This window comes from Euleptes europaea, chromosome 4, assembly GCF_029931775.1.
Source record: "Euleptes europaea isolate rEulEur1 chromosome 4, rEulEur1.hap1, whole genome shotgun sequence".
In the NCBI taxonomy this organism is placed as follows: Eukaryota; Metazoa; Chordata; class Lepidosauria; order Squamata; family Sphaerodactylidae; genus Euleptes; species Euleptes europaea.
This window is the reverse complement of record NC_079315.1, coordinates 95,275,391-95,297,017: the sequence shown is the minus strand read 5'-3', so window position 1 is coordinate 95,297,017 and position 21,627 is coordinate 95,275,391. Positions and strand designations below refer to the sequence as shown.

The 21,627-nt window shown below is 43.4% G+C and overlaps 1 protein-coding gene across 1 annotated transcript in view; it reads left to right on the top strand.

Moving 5' to 3' along the window:
- The window catches only part of ZSWIM6 (zinc finger SWIM-type containing 6), a 121,180-nt gene extending 101,670 nt beyond the window's left edge, over positions 1-19,510 (top strand). The window contains exons 11-14 of the mRNA XM_056848242.1: positions 9,536-9,693; positions 11,439-11,602; positions 13,757-13,838; positions 17,873-19,510. Of these exons, the coding sequence (XP_056704220.1) occupies positions 9,536-9,693; positions 11,439-11,602; positions 13,757-13,838; positions 17,873-18,735 (1,267 nt within the window). The 3' untranslated portion in view covers positions 18,736-19,510. The remainder of the gene's footprint in view (positions 1-9,535; positions 9,694-11,438; positions 11,603-13,756; positions 13,839-17,872) is intronic.
- Positions 19,511-21,627: the final 2,117 nt, after the last annotated feature.

Sequence of the window (21,627 nt, the reverse complement as noted above, 5' to 3'; positions counted from 1 at the left end):
GGTAAGTATTTGCTGTATAGAATGTACTTGTGTCCTCCCAATTTATTTAATTTATTTGAAAGCATTTATACTGCCTTTCTGCCCAGTTCAAGACCCCACCCCCCCAAGGTAGTGGTCAAAACATCAAAAAATTTAAATGCATTTATGTAAAACAACACAAACAAGTGAAAAGCAGAAACGGGAAGGAGGGTCACCGAGGGAACACCAACCAAAACAGAAAAGTCTTTTAACCATTGGTGGAAGACTGATGGGAGAGGGACTTGTCTTCCTGGTGAGGGAATTCCACAGTTTCAGTGCCCCAACTGAGAGGGCCTGTTCTTGTATTGCCCCCAGTCTAATTTTAGATGAAGGGGGGGGGCCCAAAGCAGGGCCTCCAAAGATGACAGAAGTGGGTTGGGGTATGTTCATATGGGAGTTGATGGTCCTTAAGGTATCCTGGCCAGGAGGTTGATAGGGGCAACCAAAGCAGGGCCTTGCAAGGATGACCGGAGTGAGCGGGTAGGTTCGAATGGGAGAGCCGGCCCTTCAGGTATGTTGGTCCCAGGCTGTACAGGGCTTTAAAGGTTAATACCAGCACCTTAAATTTAGCCTGGAAGCAAATTGGAAGCCGGTATAGGTGTGCCAAGACTGGAGAGAGATGGTCTCAGAGACTCACTCCAGCCGGTGTTCTGGCTGAAGCATTCTGTACAATTGTGGCTTCCAAGCACTTTTCATGGGCAACCCCCCCCCCCCAATGCAGAGCACACTGCAGTAATCTAATTTAGATGTTTCCAGGGCATGAGCCACAGTGGCAGGAACTTTTTTGCCCGGGCAAAGCTGCAGCTGGCCCACCAGCAGAAGCTGGTGAAGTGCACTCCTGGCCACTATCTCCAACTACTCATGATGTGGAAGATTTGGCTATAAGCACCAGTCCGTTCTGTGCACGGAATGCAGAGAGCTGGACTGAAAATGGACAGCTTTGCTGGATTTTGGAATCTGAGTGTTCAAGCAGCTGTTAAATGCATAATTGCGTTGAATAGTTTTACTCTCTGGTTTTCCCACCAAAACACAGGCGTGGAAATCCAGCCAGGCTTATACTATTTAGGCATAATACTGTCTTTTTGTTGTCTTGGAATGGTGCGAATAAGGTTAATTTCTGAAACGTAGGCAACTTTCCTTGCTTTGTTGTATATTTTCCATGTTTGCAGCTCAGTTCTGGTGCACAGAACTGTATTGTGTAATACTGTTTATTGCACTGTTCTCCAATTTTGCAATCTGGTTTTATTTAGTGTTTGTTTTTATCTCATTCTTATTACATCATTTTTGTGTAATCCACCTTCAGTCTAGGTGAGAAAGGTGACCTATAAATAAACAGGTGCTTAAATAGCTTAAACAAAACCACTTTGACTGTGCCTGAAAGGAAGCTGGAATACTGCTAATCATTGTGAAGTGAAGGCTTAACCGTTTCCCAAAGTTACTGTTGGCATGTTTCTTTTTTGATCCTTTAGTGCTGCACCTAGAATGCTACCTTTCAGGCAGCATTCTTAATTTTTATCCAGTTTTATGTGTTGATGAAGGTATTTGTTAAACATTTATAGACCGAAACTGCCACTTACTGTCTCGAAAGTCACGCGCGTTGCTTCACTGAAGACGGGAATGTAAGTTGTAAAAATACCAGCAAAAGCATGTTTATAATGACTGGATGACAGTGGCAAGTGTTCCTTGGGCGAATGTGCCAAATGTGAGCGTTATATGCAATGAACTCAACTGCAGGGGGTTCCCCCCTCCCCCCCATTGGATGCTGCGCTGTCACGTCAGAGTTCGAAAGGAAAAAACCACCCTCTCGAAATCAACAGTTAACAAAAATTGATCTTACAGAAATGCAAGCGTATATGTAAATTCCAAAACGTCTTCATGGATTTGAGCCGGAATGAAAGATAAAGCTGAAATGCGAGAGAGCAATTAACTGGTCTGGGTTGCTTTCCTTATAGAGCAAATCATTGATGACAGTGGTCACTGGGTTCATGGAAAGCAATCTCAACTCAGATTTTGAGTATAACTGAGGCTTGTGTTCCGGTTCTCCAGCCTGTCCCCCAGAACTCCGATATCAAGGGCCCCAAACCTGACTGAGGTTAGCAGAGGAACCCCATTTTTCTCTTGCATTCTCAGTGCCTTGAAAACAAGGCATGGGCGCCAACAATTTAAACTTTGTCCCCTCTGGTAGGGGGGCAACTTTTGCCCTGAGTCTTAATCATCAGCTTGTTCATCTGTGGGATTTGGTATGGGGCGTCCAGAATCCCTGTATCTGCACAATCCAGTGCTTCAAGCATTCTCGTTACGGTGGACTCCTGCTTGTTGACATCCCTTTCCAGCTTTCAATACCACTTTAACCTTTTGAAGGCTGAGGCTGCTCTTAATCATCATGGTAAGGGGTTAGTTCAACACGCGCGCACACACAGAGCCGCTTTATTCTCATTCAAGAAGATTACAGTGTAGTCCTGTCTAATAATAGGTCTGTAGTAGGAGGAGAGAGAACTTGGTAACTTGTCAGTAGAGTTGTCAACTATTTCTGTTACAGTTGCTATAGCTCTTCCAACCAGCATCTCTCTCTCTCTGTAGGTTTTTATTCGTGTTCACTTTCCTGTGTAGGGTTATTTTAGATTGTGGTTTTTGCCCTTGCAGTCATCTAGTTTTATACATTAAAATACCAGACTTTTTCTTACCTACTGTTCTCCGTAGCCCTTACCTACTGTATCCTGCCACAGCTTCACGGGAAGCCACTCCCAAAAGTCTAGGTACCTCTCTTGGCAGCATCTGGTACAATTCCAAAAATGCTGTCAGAGGGGGAAGGCTTTGTGTGTCCGGAAACATTTAGGAGTATACATACGAGCATCTCTGAGACCCCACCCCAATCTCCCTTATGAGAAGGAAGAAAAAACCCAGTGTCTTGTGCAAAGCAGCGTCTTGTGTAACCATTTCTTGTCACTTTTCATTGGAAAGTTGAAGAAGGCAGCTTAACAACTGATAGGCAACAAAGATATAAATGTGTGGCAACTTTGAAGCCATTCAGGGGAAGCCTCAGGGTTCCCCCCCTTTTTTCTCAGTGAAAAAAAAAGACATATATTCCATACTTTCCATTCAGTCCTAAATGGATTTTACTGGTCTAAAAAATTAAAAATGCATCATTTATATACTTAGCATATAAAACTGTGTTCTTCAGCATATTTATAGAATTTAAAAGTACATATGTCTTGGTTTTCTATAAGGGGAAAAATGCAAATATTGCCAATACTTTAGTATTGCAAACCTCTGTATCCCATGCTACCTTAGCACATGTACTGCCATCTGAGAGGGAGAAAAAATTAAAAGTTGAAAGTGGACAATAAATTCTGTAGTATGGATAAATACACACTCTAGCAGAGCTCTTATCCAGCCTGCGAGCCAGCCAAGGCAGCCACCCTCCCACTCTCAATTTGGGCTGGCAAGCAATGGCCTGGCCCGACCAAGTGACATTTATGTCATATCCATAGGGTTGCCAACCTCCAGATACTAGCTGGAGATCTCCTGCTACTACAGCTGATCTCCAGCCCATAAGAGATCAGTTCACCTGGAGAAAATGGGCGCTTTGGCAATTGGACTCTATGGCATGGAAGTCCCTCCCCTCCCCAAACCCCGCCCTCCACCCCCAAACCTCCCATCAGTGGTGAAGAGGGACCTGGCAACCCTACATATCTGACCCTTGTAACAATTGGGTTCGACACCCCTGCTGTAGCATATTTAACTTCTAGCATATTCAAATATCAAGATAAACCTTGTAGCTTCAAAAGCCCTGAACCTAATGTATTGCCATAAAACAATTATAGCATATTAATTGGCGCCAACACTATTTACATTTATGCAAAAATATTCTTGAAAATATGTACATATCAAAACAAGAGCATATTGCAGAGGTGAGTCTTCCAGTGCTTTCACAAATTTTCTGCTGGAAATATTTCAAAAAGACCTGGGGTGGGGGGAGAATTCCCCCTGGGCCTTTACCACCTAGTAATGGAGCAGTTGTTGCTCTCTCCCACTTTGCTGCAAAGAGTCACCCCAGGGCAGTTGTTACTCACCAGAGATGACCAGATTCTTTGCTAGCTTGGAGGGAGACAACTTGGGTTCCATACGTTCTTTTTTTTAAATCAGAAATGCACATCCCATAACTGCCATTGAAGAAAGAGGTGTGTCATTAATACAAACCATAAACACTTTCACATTGTAGTCAACGTAGAAGTTGATGATTTTGATCCTAAGACTTGCTTTCCTCCAATTTAAATCAAATATACTCATATCCTTGTACTTATCTGCTGCTACTCTGTTTTTTCACTTCTAATATATGCAGTCTTACGCATCCTGTCTTATATGGCTTTGCTCTTCTGTTCCAATGTGTGTGTGTCAAGTGCTGTCAAGTCACTTCTGACTCATGGCGACCCTATGAATCCGGGACCTCCAAAATGTCCTATCGTTGACAGCCTTGCTCAGATCTTGCAAATTGAGGGCTGTGGCTTCCTTTATTGAGTCAGTCCATCTCTTGTTGAGTCTTCCTCTTTTCCTGCTACCCTCAACTTTTCCTAGCATGACTGTCTTTTCCAGTGACTCTTGTCTTCTCATAATGCTTGGGTGTGGAATATCTGGCCCTTTGTGGGTCCTGGCAAATCTCTAGCTCAGAAGGATCTAAGATTGGCGATCATAGCCTTTATTCAAGGCGGATGTGAGTTTGTTTTGCTGAGAAAAGGAACCTTTTTCCCCCCCTTGCAGAAGAGTCGTTAGCGATGGAGCTGCTGGGACCGTCCGAGAAACTGTGTTAACCCTTTCCCACTCGGACTGTGGAGAAACGTATTCCCTCTGTACTACAAGTGGCGACAATGGAGGGGTTAAAGGGGGCAGGGCCAGATTGTGCGGGGGTGAGTCCTTAGCCAGTGTGTCCTCATTTCATCCCTGCAGGCGGAGGTAGCAGGAGCCGGCTGTAGAATCTGACCCTGACCATGCGGAGCAGGAACAACTCTGGCGTGCAGCTGGACGGCTACCCCCGGCTGGTGCAACAGACCATCCTGTGCCACCAGGTGGGCGAGTGCGCCACCGGTTGGATGCCTGCCTGCTTGCCCACGTGGGGGAGGGTCATCTGTGGCAGCTGCCTGCTTGGGGCTTGGTCGGTACCCCTCTCCCTTTTGGTTCTTTCCTCTCTAAGTCCTGCAAAAGATGCGTAGGGTAGGAAAGTGCCGGATCGGGGTGTTACTGGACCGGGCTCCTTCCCCTACAAGCCCCGAGCGGCCTGTCACTCACTCTATCTTGTGTTTGCTGCCCTGCCTGAATCTCTTGGGCCCAGCTGGGGATGGCAGAGCTCAAAAGCGAGTCGCTCTACGTGGCAGACACTTGGAGCTGTCTCCGGTCATGCCTCTTGGCTAAATGTCTGACCAAATATAGCAGGCTAATTTTTAAATTGGTAATTTTGTATGGCCCTTGAATGATGTTATAAATATCCAAATGGCCCTTGGCAGAAAAAAGGTTACCCACCCCTGTCATAATATGACCAAAATACTCAGTTTAGTCATTTTAGCTTCTAGAGTCAGTTCAGGCTAGATTTGATCTAGAACCCACTGATTTGTTGTTGTTTTTTGGCAGTCCACGTTATCCTTAACACTCTTCCAACACCACATTTCAAAGGAATCTACTTACTTCCTATCAGCTTTCTTCAATGTCCAGCTTTCACACCCATACGTAGTAATAGGGAATACGATGGCATGAATTAACTTGATCTTGGTGACCATTGACACATCCTTACTCTTAAGAATCTTTTCTAGCTCTTTCAAAGCTGGCCTTCCCAGTCTCAATCTCCTTCTGATTTCTTGCTTTCCTCCAATTTAAATCAAATATACTCATATCCTTCTTGTACTTATCTGCTGCTACTCAGTTTTCTCACTTCCAATACATGCATGCTTTTTTATATGGCTTTGCTCTTCTGTTCCAATACCGTGTCTAAATTGTTTTAGCTCCTGCTGACACGTTTGTACCAAATTACTCTATAACCTCCTCTAGTAATTCTAAAACAAAAAACCACTTGGTCTTTTCCTGACAGTTATATATTGGAAGGATGATATCCCATTACATTAGTGCAGGCCTTGCCAATTTTTTCTTTGGCTCTGGGAGCCCACCCAGACATCTAGGAACCAGACTCCTTGCTGCAGCCCTCCGTTTTGTATTTTAATGATCAAATTTTCTAAATATTGCTACCGCAAAACCTAATCCTTAATCTCTTCATACCTTCTTGTAATTTTATTAAAGCTATTTTATTTATCTTTATTTGTGTTGTTTGTAGTCCGCCTTTCTCACTGAGATTCAAGGCTGATTAACTATGACCGAAGCGTTGTAGCATATAAATGAAAGTGGGAGTAACCCAGATTGCCGTCATCACAGTAAAAAGCTAACTTCTACCCCAGCCTTCCTTCCTTCTTTCTCCTTGCTCCTTTTGAAATGTGTTCTGTAGTATTTCATTGCTCTACAGAAAGCTGAGTATTTTTTGATACATTTAAAAGAAAGGGCTTTAGGTCAGGTCTTCCTGCTGGAATTAGTTCTGAAAGGGGCCGCAGCTGCAACATGAAGGAAGCATTAGTTTTAAAAACCTAAGGTGTGTTAAACTGTACTTGGTACTGTCGAAGGCTTTCATGGTCAGAGTTCATCGGTTCTTGTAGTTTATCCGGGTTGTGTGACCGTGGTCTTGGTATTTTCTTTCGCCCACAGCTGTGGCAGGCATCTTCAGAGGAGTAACACTGAAGGGCAGTGTCTCTCAGTGTCAAGTGTGTAGGAAGAGCAATATATAGTCAGAAGGGGGTTGGGTTTGAGCTGAGTCATTGTCCTGTAAAGTATTGAAGGTAATGTGCTAATCATTGTCCTGTAAGTATCAAGATAATGTGTTAATGAGGGTGTGGTATGTTAATGTGGAACCATTGTATCCTGAAGTGATCTGTTAACATGTGGAATCCAAAATTAATCTTCATGGCTATTGTGGACTGTATTTTTTGTTAGTCTGGAGGTTTTCAGGACAGGAAGCCAAGCCTTATTCATTCTTAAACTCTCTTCTTTTCTGTTAAAGTTGTGCTGATGTTTATGAATTTCAATGGCTTCTCTGTGCAATCTGACAAAATAGTTGGTAGAATTGTCCAGTCTTTCAGTGTCTTGGAATAAGACCCTGTGTCCTGTTTGGGTCAGTCCATGTTCAGCCACTGCTGATTTCTCAGGTTGGCCAAGCCTGCAGTATCTTTCATGTTCTTTTATCCTTGTCTGTATGTTGCATTTTGTGGTCCCGATGTAATCTTGTCGACAACTGCAAGGTATACGATATACTCCTGCAGAGGAGAGGGGGTCTCTTTTGTCTTTTGCTGATTGTAGCATCTGTTGTATTTTCTTGGTGGGTTTAAACACTGTTTGTAAAGTGTAAAGTGATGTCAAGTCGCAGCCAACTTATGGCGACCCCTTTGGGGTTTTCATGGCAAGAGACTAACAGAGGTGGTTTGCCAGTGCCTTCCTCTGCACAGCAACCCTGGACTTCCTTGGTGGTCTCCCATCCAAATACTAACCAGGGCTGACCCTGCTTAGCTTCTGAGATCTGACGAGATCAGGCTAGCCTGGGCCATCCAGGTCAGGGCAAACACTGTTTGTAGGTTATGTTTTTTCAAAAGTTTCTCCATCCTATCAGTGACTCCTTTAATAAATGGCAAGAATACCTTTCCTGTGGGAGACTGTGGGGGAGTTCTTTAGGCAGCTTCCTAGCCCCTTTCACCCTGGAAACGCCCCCTCACACTGGCGCAGCCTCGCTGTTTTCAAAGGGGCCATTTTCTTTTTATCTGTTCAAAAACATTTTAAATGTCTTGTTGGTGGCCGGGAAACCTCTAGGCAGGCATGGCTGTGCCGCTCACAGCCTCTGTGGATCTACCCCCCCCTTCAGAAATGGGCTGCCTGTGAATTCATCCACTACTACCAAATGATGTAAAGTTAAGTTTACATATAAACAAGTAATGACAGTAATGACAGGAGCCTCATGCACATTTACTTTTGTCATACAACAAAATATTCTGGAATGAAGCAATGAGTAAGATTTGGGCTGGAGTCAGCCAGCCTCTCAGTTCCAGCCAGTTCCCCAATTTACATCCACTGTTCAAATGGATTTTGCCCATGCAGGTCCCATGATCCCAAATGGCTTTTTTGGTTGTCAAGGGAGAGACCCCTTCCTCCCTTTTTCATCAGTGGAAAAACTGGTTGGATCCAGCCCTTTGTAATTCCACTGAGAGTTGCTGTGAAATGCCACAATAAAGTGCTTGTTGAAAATACTAGGCGGGTGCCACAGTTACATTTGTAGGTGTCGTGATGACCTGGCACCTGGGATTCATCATTAGCGCATTAGCTAAACAAGGTGTGTCCGGCTCAGATGCAGCAAATCTGCGCTAGCCACATTACATTTCCAACACAGATATGTAACACTTTGTGGGAAATGTTTCACTCAGTTTATGTAGTTTGTAGAAGCCTTTCAAAAGAGATTAAAACAACAAAGGGTAGCTTACAGAACAACAACAGGGTAGCTTACAGAACAAGAGAAAAAAACAATAAAATGGGTTGACACAACCAGTGAAACAAATCAGCAGACCATGAAAATTTGTAAGTGTTCTAAAAAGTTGATGCTACTTATCTAAAAAGATAGGGGCGCATGAAATTGTTTTGGCTTGGTTCCTAAAAGAAGAACAACGTGCCAGGCAAATCTCTCTGGGAGATCTGTTACTTAGGTGCCACCACAGAAAATCCCCTCTCCAGCCTTCACCCACCTAATTTCTGGAGGCACCCGGAAGAAAAATTCTACAAATAATGCAGTCTTGAAACTTTCTGAGTTGCATCAAAGTTTTTTAAGCTTCTGGCTCAAAGCTGCGTCAGAGTTTTTTGAGCTTCTGGCTCACTTAACTGTATTCTTTGCTGAAAGTTTGTATTCAAAAGGTGCTGTTTTTTGTTTTTTTTACAGAGGGCAGTATAAAATTTTCTGTCTTTACACTCTCAACCGTATGTAGTAATGCTGTATGTAATAGCTTTTCCTCTTGGCCAATAATGTCATTTTTTAATACCACAGAACAGAAATAAAACCATAGAAGCCAGGGTCGGTGCATCAGGACTGTAATTCTCATTTGATATTTTTGCTACTTTATTAAAATATGAGCTGGCATTACTGCCACCTTTCTAGCTGTTCTCTAACTATGTGTTCATAGTCCTCAGTGCTGTTCCTGCTAATTATGTCCCATAGATTCTTGAGAGACTTGGAAATCTTGGCATCAGCTTGCCTCTTGTGCAACTTCCAGTTTTTGTAATTGTGTGAAGGCCTTTATCACTGGTTGGAAAGGAGCTCTGCCTACAGGAGAGTCGTGATTTTCTGCCAAAGCGACCACTTTCAGAATATTGCAGCATTTCTATTAAGTGCCAGAACACTTCTCATGGCTATAATTACATGATCGATTAGATTTTCCCCTTTCCCGTTTCACAGGTTACTAGTATTGGAATCAACGGCTCCGTCGGGAGACATGTCCCGCCCGCATCACATCGCGTCAGTGGTTCCAAACCGGTATCCCCGTTGGTTCACCCTAAGTCATATTGAATCTCAGCAATGCGAGTTGGCATCAACAATGCTAACAGCAGCCAAAGGTACAGTACCGGCAATTTAAGCAGATGCCTAATCTTTCGATTAACAGTTCTTGGGTAAATGTGGGTTTAGAACGAAGGTTATTCACGACCTAGATTTTATGATAAGTAAAGCTGTGAGGAGCCCCGTGGCGCAGAGTGGTAAGCTGCAGTGCTGCAGTCAAAAGCTCTGCTCACCTAATGAGTAAACCAGTACAACATCTTCTAGGAAAGATCTATAAACTCCTAATATCGTTTGATACAGAGGAAGAACAAGTTGAAGTATGCCAAATTAAATGGATGGAGAACTTAAATGAAACGATAATGATAGAAGAATGGGAAATGATCTTTCGGAAAAATTCTAAGTTTACTTTACGTCAAAGTATTCAGGAAAATTGTCTTAAGATGCTGCACAGATGGTATATAACGCCTAGCAATATTCAGAATATGAACAGCAAAGCCTCGGGACTCTGTTGGAAATGTCATAAAATCAGAGGCACCTTTTCCCATTGTTGGTGGACATGTGAAGTCGTGCAGAAATATTGGAAAAAAATTCATAAGAACCTCGAAGGCATCGTAGGACAGAGCATAAAATATGATCCCAAACTCTTTCTTCTGAATAAATCACCAGATACCATGAATGAGGACCAACAGATCGTATTAAAATATCTTGTAACAGCGGCGAGAGTAGTCCTGGCATCACTTTGGAAAACGAATAAGATCCCAAAACTTCAAATATGGTTAGACAAGTCCTTAGAATATATTACTATGGCACAATTAACAGAATATATGAAAGATAATACACGAGAACAGAATCATGAGAGATGGAAATCCTTTTATGAATATATTAAAAGCAACAGACAAAAGATCTAGTCAAATCGAATTACTATTATGTTAAGAAAATATGGAAGACGGTATTATAAAGAGGGGTAGAGATTGTTAGATACCAACAAAATGATATGTAAATAATATTATTTCCCCTTTCCCTATTTTTTCCCTCTGTGTATCTATTTATTAATGAAAAAAATAAAAAAATATGCAATAATAATAATAAAAAAGCTCTGCTCACTACCTGAGTTCGATCCCGACGAAAGTTGGTTTCAGGTAGCCGGCTCAAGGTCAACTCAGCCTTCCATCCTTCCGAGGTTGGTAAAATGAGTACCCAGCTTGCTGGGGCTAAAGGGAAGATGACAGGGGAAGGCACTGGCAAACCACCCCATAAACAGAGTCTGTCTAGGAAATGTCAGGATGTGACATCACCCCATGGGTCAGGAATGACCCGTTGCTTACACAGGGGACCTTTACCTTTTTAAAGCTGTGTCAAAAGAGTATTAAAACCAGAACTTGCTGTCTGTGTGGATTTTTTAGACCACGTGGAGAACATCTTGGATCCCTGTGTGTAACAGGTGTTGTTGTTTTTTGGTTAATATAATGTGTATATGAACTGAGAGATGGAAAATGCAGGTGAAGTTCTTTCTGAGTTTTTAATTAATTTGACACCGAACAAATCTTCCAATGAACTTGCTTCTAAGTGCATGTTTGTTCCTCTTGGGAACTCTTGATACCTCAGGGATTGCACATTATGGTGATCCTGGAGGGTTTTTGTTGCCATCCTCTGGGCATGGAGTAGGAGTCACTGGGGGTGTGGGAGGAGGTAGTTGAGAATTTCCTGCATTGTGCAGGGATGGACTAGATGACCCTTGTGGTCCCTTCCAACTCTTATGATTCTGTGCTTCACTAGTGAGTGCTTATCCAGAGTGTTTTTGCAGGTGACGTTCGAAGGCTTGAAACAGTGTTAGAATCTATCCAGAAAAACATTCACTCCTCATCACACATCTTCAAGCTTGCCCAAGATGCATTCAAAATAGCAACACTTATGGACAGCTTGCCGGATATCACCCTTTTGAAAGTGTCGCTGGAGCTGGGTCTTCAGGTACGTTTTGACTTAATGCAGTTTCATCCTGTGCTGCAAGTTTATCCTTGGACCAGTGTTGAACACAACCGCGAGTGCAGCTAGTTTTAACGTTTCCTGCACATCCAGGGTCAAATAAATAAGATCTTGTCATTTAACTGCTGAGTAAAATGCTAGGGGAGAAGGGAGTTCCTTGTTGCTTTCACACAGAGGTAGTATTTTTTTTTAAAGGCTCCCTACAGTTAAAAGGTTCTGTCAAAAGGCTTGACTGTATCATTGGCTTCTTGCTGTCTTGGCAGCAAAGATGCATAGGCAAGCAGGCAAAGCTTGTATGAATTACATGGCTATTTTCGTACACTCTCAGCTTGGTCTAGGTGTAAATACTTGAAATAACCGGATCCTCAAACATGCACATTGTGATCCTGCCAGGGATGGTATCTAAGAGTGTCCCCGTTAAAAGTTTACACATTGATCTGCCTTGTGGGTGGTTTCACAAATCAATAAAATAGGTGCTGAAAGACTTTGAAACAGTGACCCAACACCAAATCAGGCAGATTCTCTGGAGAGGCATTATAGAAATGTTCTGAATAATAAATTAAAACTCAGTTGCTGGTGTATTCTTATATAGCTGAACTGATGTTTGGGCTAAAGGAATAGGTGAAATATCACTATCTAGTGAACAGGTGATGCTCTATGGGAGTTTTTGTCTGAGATGTATTCAGGGTAGATTTGGCTGTCTGTAGCTGTCTTATTGTAAGTCAGGCTGCTGGCCAACCTAGCTCCATATTCTGACCGCCACTGGCTTTTCAGAGCCAGGCAGAGGAGAGAGGTCTTTTCCAACACCTGCTACCTGAAGTCCTTTAATAAGAGATGCCACAGATTAAAAATTGGGGCCACCTGCATACAAAGAATTTGCTCTACTAGTGAAGCAAGGCCCCTGTCCACTGGGAGGGAATATATAGTATTCTTTCAGAGCCATCCACATGCCTGGCCCAGCAAAAAAGACAAGCAAGCTAGAATAGGAGTTTAATGAAACAATTTACGAATCACTGGTGTGTGTTTGGTCTTGGTGACCTTTTCTTGCATTTGGTTTAGTCTGGTAGAATGACCCTTCTCGCCAAATTTAGTAATGTTTATTGAGGGAAGTTACTTTAAGTACTGCAGCAGGTATGTGCTATGTCAGACTTGGGAGTCTTGTACAAGATATTGAATATTTTGTCTACCATGTTCAGAAATACCAGTTCCGACCCTTGGGCTGCAGTGCTGCTCAAGCGGTTGGGGAACATATCTGGCTGTTAATGAGAGGTTTGAATTTGTATTCTAGTGGATGGAAGGAATTACTGGGGAATGAGGATGGGATAGATTTTAAAAGCTCTGACTAGAGATCTAGTCTGGGTGGCCTAGGCTAGCCTGATCTCATCAGATCTTGGTAGCTAAGCAGGATGGCCCCTGGTTAATACTTGGATGGGAGACCACCAAGAAAGTCCAGGGTTTGCTACTCGGAGGGAGGCAATGGCAAACCACCTAAATTTGTTGCCTTGAAAACCCTTTGGGGTCGCCATAAGTCAACTGTGAATTGACCGTGTTTTATACACATGGAACTAGAGAACATTGGGCGTGAGAAGGTAATTGAGGGGATTTTCAGAATGGGAGAAGACTAAGTAGGAAGATATTGCACAATGCTCACTCTTGCATTGAGTTCTTGGGAAAATGTCTGAGGTATGGTTAAGACAAACTGTGGTTTACCACTTTGAATGAGTGTGTACACTCTTCGGGATCATGCTTTCTCTCTCTCCTTGCATATTATGAGATGGTCATTTCCAGGCTCATGATAAACACCTGGTGGGCCATTATACCCAAACCAGCATATTTGTTTGCTCTTGCCTTGCAAGTCAGGATTGCTCATGGGAACACAGCCTTACTGGTTGTAACAGCAAACTCTGGCTTCCCATGAACTGAGAAGTAACCATCGTTCCACATTGAGAGAGAGAGGGTGGGGGAGGGAGAGGGGAATTTGGAAGTTTCCTGACCCATGTGCCAGCACTTCCTGGAGAAGGCATCTCCCCTCCCCCCTGTAAATTCCTGTTTGTGAAGTGCCTATTTATGTTTGCATGTTGACAGCCCCGTGCTACAGTTTTTCTCACATCGCCACAAAAAAACAAATCTTTTTAATAGGTGATGCGGATGACGTTATCGACGTTGAATTGGCGGCGGCGGGAGATGGTGAGGTGGTTGGTAACGTGTGCAACAGAAGTAGGTATGTACCAGCATCCGTTTTGAAAGAATCCTAATTGGACTTGTGCAGCAAAGCAGAGTGATCATACCTTGGACATGACCCTGTTTTTACATGGCATTTAAGAGACAGATTTTTCACCATGTTGCCATTCCCAGAAAAGCTAGAGCATGGGAATTTCTTGCATGGAAGCAGTGATGTTACAACGGGGGGTCCCCAGCTTTTTTGAGTCTGTGGGCACCTATGGAATTCTGACGTGGCATGGTGGACGCAGCAACAAAATGGCCGCCATAAAATGGCTGCTGCAGAAGGTGGAGCCGGCCGCAAAATGATTGCCATGGCTTAAGCTCAGTAACACAGTGCACATCTTTGTGCTGTGGGAGCAGCTGCTGCCAAAACAACATTTAAACAAAAACCTGTGCAGACAATCAAATCTCCAATAGTCAACTAGAAGCCTTGCTGGACAAAAGTCCTACCTGCCTCCCCCCCCCCCCCGCACTTCCTAAAAACACTTGGCGGGCACCAGAAAAGGTGCACTGGGGACCCCTGTGTTACAAGAATTCTGTGCTGACTCGTGCCCTTGGAAATACTAACCCAGCCATTTGTAATATGTGGAGAGACTCCAGCAGGGGAGCCTGTCTTTCATGCAGGAAGTAGCCTGAATGCCCCCAGGTCCCAGAGGACCTGACCCGCCATCTTCCCAGATACAGCTGAAACTGCCTGGCAGCAAATGCTGCAGCTGGAAAACGTGGCCTTACACAAATTACACGAGCTTACGAGAGAGAAGAAAGACCAGATCAGGCCTAGTGCCCTTGAGGAGGCCATGTTGCCAGGGGTGGTGGGGTTTGCTGCAGGTGGTCAGATTCATGAGATGTTCCTTCTACTACTAATAGTCATTTTAAGCTGCCATTCAGCATAGGTCCTTGATGCCTGTACTTCCTTTAAGCGTCCACAAATAGGACAGTCCACTTTCAGGTCATTTGAAAACAGTAGTTGGGTTTCCAGGAATTCTGTGTCTCCTCTTACACGCCCTGTCAACCATACATGCCTTTGAGAACAAGAATGTGCTCTTTACATCACTTCTGAAAGTACCTGGTCTTTCCTTCCAAAGCAACGCGAGCTTATATTGGCAATGTGTGTTGCTTATGGCTGTTCTGTTCTGCTCTTAAATGCTTCCAGCTTGGCCATCACGTTCTGCAGAATGCCGTTCGTTTCTGAGAAATTTCCTTCAGGCATGCTTCCTGTTTGAATAGGACCTCTGTTCCAATTCAGAGGACTCTTTCGCTTTTCATATGTTTAATATGTACTCGATTATTAACTTTTAGATCAGTTTATCACTGTGCAAAAACCGAGGTCGCGATTGCTTTTTCTCCCCCGTAGAATTAAAACCACCACCTAGGCTTTACCCGTTCCATGCCCTTGCAGCAAGTAATACGCGTCTGCAGATTTGCATGGAGCCCTCTTCTTCTTCTTCTTTTTAATAGTGTTTTTTGTCTTGGCCAAGATAATTAAAACCTTGATTGTGTTCTAGATATTAGAGGATAAGCGCATTATTTTGCTTGCTTTGCTCTTGGCAAACAAATTGCTTTTTTTAAAAATTCTGTAGCATATTAGCATATGTATGTAGCTTCCATAAGGAAACTGTAATGTCATGCAAAAAGCCACCTCTGAGACTAGAGCAAGTTTGTAAACTGGGAGTGTGTTTGTTTATGTAAATGAAGACCAGGCATTGAATGGTTGGCCACAGGGTAAGGGGAGGGGGACTGCGCATAGTACAGCCGAGTCCAACCGCAGCAAACAAGGACCTCTGGGTGTGGTTAGATGAGTGCACAGATGTGTGCAAATTACTGCGCACCATAATGAGGCACTCAAGCTGCCTATAAGCTTCAATTTATGGAGCCCATCAGTCGCCATTCACCCTCACAAGAGCAGCAAAAGGGTACTAAAGGAACCTGCACGTTTCAAATAGGAAAGCTGGTAGTAAGTATAGATTAGGATGTTTCCTTAAGGGCAGAGTTCTATTTTCCTGTTGGGGTTGTATCCACAGCAGCATGGAACTATGTGAGAGGACGCACATTTCTTTTGGCATAAATATATTGACTGCTTGGATGTGCTTGGAGTCATCCGGCCCTTCCCCCTCCCTCCGCCCTTCTACTCAGATCTAAGAGTCCGTTCGCACACATGAATGGCACAATCTTGCATTGTAACAATAAAATCCGGTCTTGTCACAAATTGATCAGTCCTTGTATTCATGTGAGTTCTGTGAGGCTGGGCATTGGATATTAGATGGGGGATGGATTGCAGTAGGGACTTCCAAGGTCATCCAAAGGCTATGATCATTCAGCGAGCCCACAGCGGCAGGCTGGTCTTCCCTTTGTCCAGCTACAGACAGGGAAAGAGTCAGCATCTTTGCAGAACTGCCTGGCATGTTCCGTGGATCTCTTACTACTGAAGACACCTTTGCATCCCAAAAGAGTGGTTCGTGGGTGTCAGGAAACCCTTTGAAAGGCTGAGGTGGAGTATATTGTGAAATTCTGCAGTGAAAGGGGGAGACACAATTACCCCCCCCCCCCCATGAGCAGTAGTGCCCTTCTCCTTCCAGAAGGGGACTTCAGGATTAACTCTTTGTCGTTGAGACAGGAGGAGTATAAATGAAGCAATAAGTACTAAACCCATCATGAGACAGCAAGAGGGCTGTAAACCAAAGGCGAATGAAAGCAAATTGGGAGGGGCTGTGGCTCAGTGGTAGAGCATCTGCTTGGCATGCAGAAGGTCCCAGGTTCAAACCCCAGCATCTCCAGTTAAAGGGACCAGGCAAGTAAGTGATGTGAAAGACCTCTGCCTGAGACCCTGGAGAGCCGCTGCCAGTCTGAGTAGACAATACTGACTTTGATGTTCCAAGGGTCTGATGCAGTATAAGGCGGCTTCATGTGTTCAAATTAACTAACCAACCGTCGGACAGGCTTAAAAAATAGGAAGAGTGGCTAAAATCACACAGGGCACCAACAGCTGCTTAAAAACCACTCAAATGTGAGACTGGGACCATCTTCGCCTTCTGCCAGGAAAATAGTAAAGAACACACCAGCCTGTCGTCTGTTGGGGAGGGGTTGCATAACCAAGGTGCCCCTATAGAAAAGGCTATATGTGACTAAGAAGATAGAAGGCTGTCCCTCGGGTATCTTATCCCACACTTGTTAAGACCTTTAAAAGGCACTAACCAGCATAGTGAATTGTGCTTGAAAACTAGCTGAGAGCCAACCAATGAAGTTCTTTAAACATAGCATCCTTTTTCTGCTAGATGTCAGTTAATCACCTAGCTACCATATTCCAATAGTCTCTTCAAAGGCAGCCCCCATGCATAACACATTATGGAACATCAATTGTACAACCTTTTCTGCACCGTGCATTTGATTCACTATAGTCTGTATTCTGAGATTGTTTTACAGGATGTAGATTGTATGTTATGCTGTGAAGGGCATAGTAATGGTAATCTGTGTGGTCTCAGGGAACACGTGCTTAACTTCCAGAACAGCCCCCCCCCCCAGTTTTTTCTGATTCCTCCTCTTGTGAAAGAGAAAGCTGTGCTTTCTCCATTATGAATCCATGCATCTTACAAAGGATTGTGTCTTATCTATGCTGAAGGTCAAAGTTCTGTGATTCAGGGTCAACCCAAATTGTGTTCTCGTGTATGAACGATGTAGGTTAGCACAGATTATTTCTCCCTAGGTCTAGCAGAAGCAGAGCTTCAGGATACTGATAAAAGAATACCTTCAGCCTCTCCAATGGCTGAAGAGATTCCTTATAGCACACACACTTCCAAACTTACCTTTCCAGACACTGAGAACAGAATTGTCCTTTTTGAAAAGCTGAGATTCTCAAGTTGCTTAATTCTGTACTCGGTTGCCACACTAGTGCAAAAACTACAGAAACAGAGCAGCTCTCGAGGCTTAGGTATGAGGTCTTCTGTGGAGTAATCTGGACAACAGCCATAAGGTGTCCATTTCTTTAGAGCTGGTATTTGATTCAATGTTTGTGACCTTTCTTCTGTCCCCCCACAGGTGTTTATGCACTGGATAGCATCATGCAAAGCTGGTTTACACTTTTCACTCCAACCGAAGCTACTAGTATTGTTGCCACCACAGTGATGTCCAACAGCACCATAGTCCGCTTGCATCTCGACTGCCATCAGCAGGAGAAACTGGCCAGTAGTGCTAGGACGCTTGCTCTTCAGTGTGCCATGAAGGATCCTCAGAACTGTGCCCTCTCTGCACTGACCTTATGCGAAAAGGATCATATAGCTTTTGAGACTGCTTACCAAATCGTCCTCGATGCTGCCGCGACCGGCATGAGCTACACGCAGCTTTTCACTATAGCGCGATACATGGAGCACCGTGGCTACCCGATGCGGGCCTACAAACTAGCCACCTTGGCCATGACGCATCTCAACCTGAGCTACAATCAGGACACGCACCCTGCCATTAACGACGTTTTGTGGGCGTGCGCGCTCAGCCATTCCCTGGGGAAAAATGAGCTAGCCGCTATAATACCTCTGGTGGTGAAAAGTGTCAAGTGTGCCACAGTGTTGTCGGACATCTTGCGCAGATGTACTTTGACCACTCCCGGAATGGTGGGACTCCATGGGAGGAGGAACTCTGGCAAGCTCATGTCATTGGACAAGGCCCCCCTAAGGCAACTCCTGGATGCCACGATCGGGGCGTACATTAATACCACACATTCTCGGCTCACGCACATCAGTCCGCGGCATTATAGCGAGTTCATAGAGTTCCTGAGTAAGGCCCGAGAGACTTTCCTGATGGCTCACGACGGACACATTCAGTTTACACAGTTCATTGACAACCTAAAACAAATCTACAAAGGCAAAAAGAAACTGATGATGTTGGTCCGTGAACGGTTTGGTTGACAAAATGTGTGAATGGGGGCGGGGGGGGGAGGACTCGGGAGGGTGATATGTTTTTACTTGAGCCTGCCTTTGTATCCTTTTTAACTTAAAAACAAAAAAACCAGAGCCACACCGGTATTATATGTGTATAGTTATATACTGAGTTTGCAAAACTAAATTGTCATGTTGTGAAAGTTTGTGTGTATTTTTTCCTTTTTCTGTTTTCGTATGAATGATCGAGAGGCTTAAAAAAACAAGTTTGGTTTACACTGAGTATATGTTGTCAAGTGGCAAAAGCCCACAGAGCTCTCCTATTCCTTCTGTATACGTTTCACAGCCTCAAAACAAAATATATATATATATTGCAATGGCTTTAAAAAGAAGAAAAAAACAACCAAACAAAAACACCTCCATCCTGTGATAAGTACCTCGAATGGCTCCAGCTTTACTCCTTTGTAACTCATCCCGACATTTCAGCTTCTTTAAACGAACCAACCACACAGAAAACAACTAATAGTTTCAAAGGCTGACCCATGTGGCTTTGCAGTGCTTGTTCATCCGGAAGCATGGCACACAATTTGCTTGTGCATGTGGAAACTTAGCGACTGTCAACATACATTCTCAGGGATTTATCTGAAAAAAAATTAAAAGAATGAGAGCATTTATTGTACTGTATATATATTATAGTATATGTCGGAATATTGAGGAAAAGAAATATAACATTAACTAATTTATAAAAAAAGAAATTCTATAATGCAAAAATACTTGAAGCTGCAGTAGCTTGGTTTTAAACAAAAGCAAGACGACGTATTGAAAAGACAGATGCGCCAAGCTTTCGGGGCTGGCTCAGGTGATGAACGAAAAAAAAATGCTGGGCATCTATGCAGAGCTGCCTTTTTGGATGGCATTGTTGGCTGGAAATAGGGGGGAATTTTATACATATATATATATTTATACAGACTGTATACATACATACATATACATATATGTATGTATATATGTATGTGTGTGTGTATATATATATGCATACAAACTCATGCGCTTCTAACTTGCACCATAGTAAAGAGACAACACAGCCTGAGCAGCGAGCCTTAGCATTAAGAATACAGTATGCCAGATTTGGGGTTTGTGCCTCCTAGCCTAGAAAACTTAAGGTTATCTTTCCCCACACACACACACACGTACACACAGGGTGGTCGCAGGTGACAGGCCACTGCGTAGTCGCTGCTTGCCAATGGATCATGATGCGCGCTGCATCCGCGTAGGATTCTGGATACCTGCAGCTTCTCGCTGTGTGTCGAGGCGATTTTTTTATCACTGGTCTCCGGCCCAATAAATAGGGGATGATCTGGAGCGGTAAAGGTTATCTTGTCCTCAGCCGGCGACGGCACACAGCCAGTGTCCTAAGTGGCTCTCGCGCTCCGCAGTCTGTTCACAAACAGCGACCGCGTGGCGCGGCCTCGGCTGTAGCTACCAACAATGTTTTCCAAAATGATCGACATAATACATTACGCCTTTGCAGTGAGCTAATAATAAGCTAACCTTTGTGCACAAATAACATATATATTATATATATATATATATAAATATATTCTGCATAGGTATTTGACTTTGTGCAGGACAGAAAGTTGTGTAGGTATGACTGTTCTACTTTTCAGTTTGTTTGTTTTTTAAATACTTTTATTTCCTCTAGAATTACTTCAAACAAAAGCAGCCTTCTCTCTTGCCTTGTCTTAATGCTTTAAAATAACCAAACTGGAGATCTAACTACCAAACTGTTCATTATATTATTATACCAACTTTGGTTACAGTATAGTGTCTTTTACTTTAGCTGATGGTTCTGTATCCTTGTGCTTTTTAAAGCAATTTTTTAACATTTTGGTGCAAAAGTTGTCCTGTGTCTCTTGTTCCCTTCATTAGAAAACATGCTAGAGGTATGTTTGTAGATTTTTTTTTTTTGTTTAGAGGGGGGAAAACTTGTTTCATGCTCTCCATTTTATTTATTATACTAGAAAAAAAGGTTGTACTTCATCACCCATGTAAACATGCTCATGAAGTTGAAAGTAATTAAGATTTGATACACTGATATCAATTTATTTATGTAACTAAATCACTGTTTTATAAACTTGTTAATGATCAACAATTTTTGTTTTGATTAAAATTAGTTTTTTGAAAGTTGATTTTGGACTCCTTTATGGTCATCTGTCACTTGAGTGGGCCATGAAAACGTGGCTTCGAAGCGTTTACAGTTGGCTGTAATGAAGCACTTCAAGGTGACTTGGGAAACAATCCTATGTTTTCAAAGATTGGCTGCTTTGAATGTCTCTGCATTAAGTTGTGCTGCATGAGATACAAAATTAGACATCTTTAGCATCCCCCCCCCCAACTGAATAATAGAATCATAGAGTTGGAAGGGACCATCAGGGTCATCTAGTCCCACCCCTTGCACTATGCAGGAAATTCACAACTACCTCCCCCACACACCCCAGTGACCCACCTCCATGCCCAGAAGATGGTCAAGATGCCCTCCCTCTCATCATCTGCTTAAGGTCATAGAATCAGCATTGCTGACAGATGGCCATTTAGCCTCTGCTTAAAAACGTTTAGGGAAGGAGCGCTTACCACCTCCCGAGGAAGCCTGTTCCACTGAGGAACCTCTCTGACTGTTAGAAAATTCTTCCTAATGTCTTGGTGGAAACTTTTGATTTAATTTCAACCCGTTGGTTCTGGTCCAACCTTCTGGGGCAACAGAAAACAACTCGGCACCATCCTCTATATGACAGCCCTTCAAGTACTTGAAGATGGTTATCATATCCCCTCTCAGTCTTCTCCTCTTCATGCTAAGCATACCCAGCTCCTTCAACCTTTCCTTGAGTCCTTTCTGAGTGAACAAGGAGTGCATAGACCTTGAAA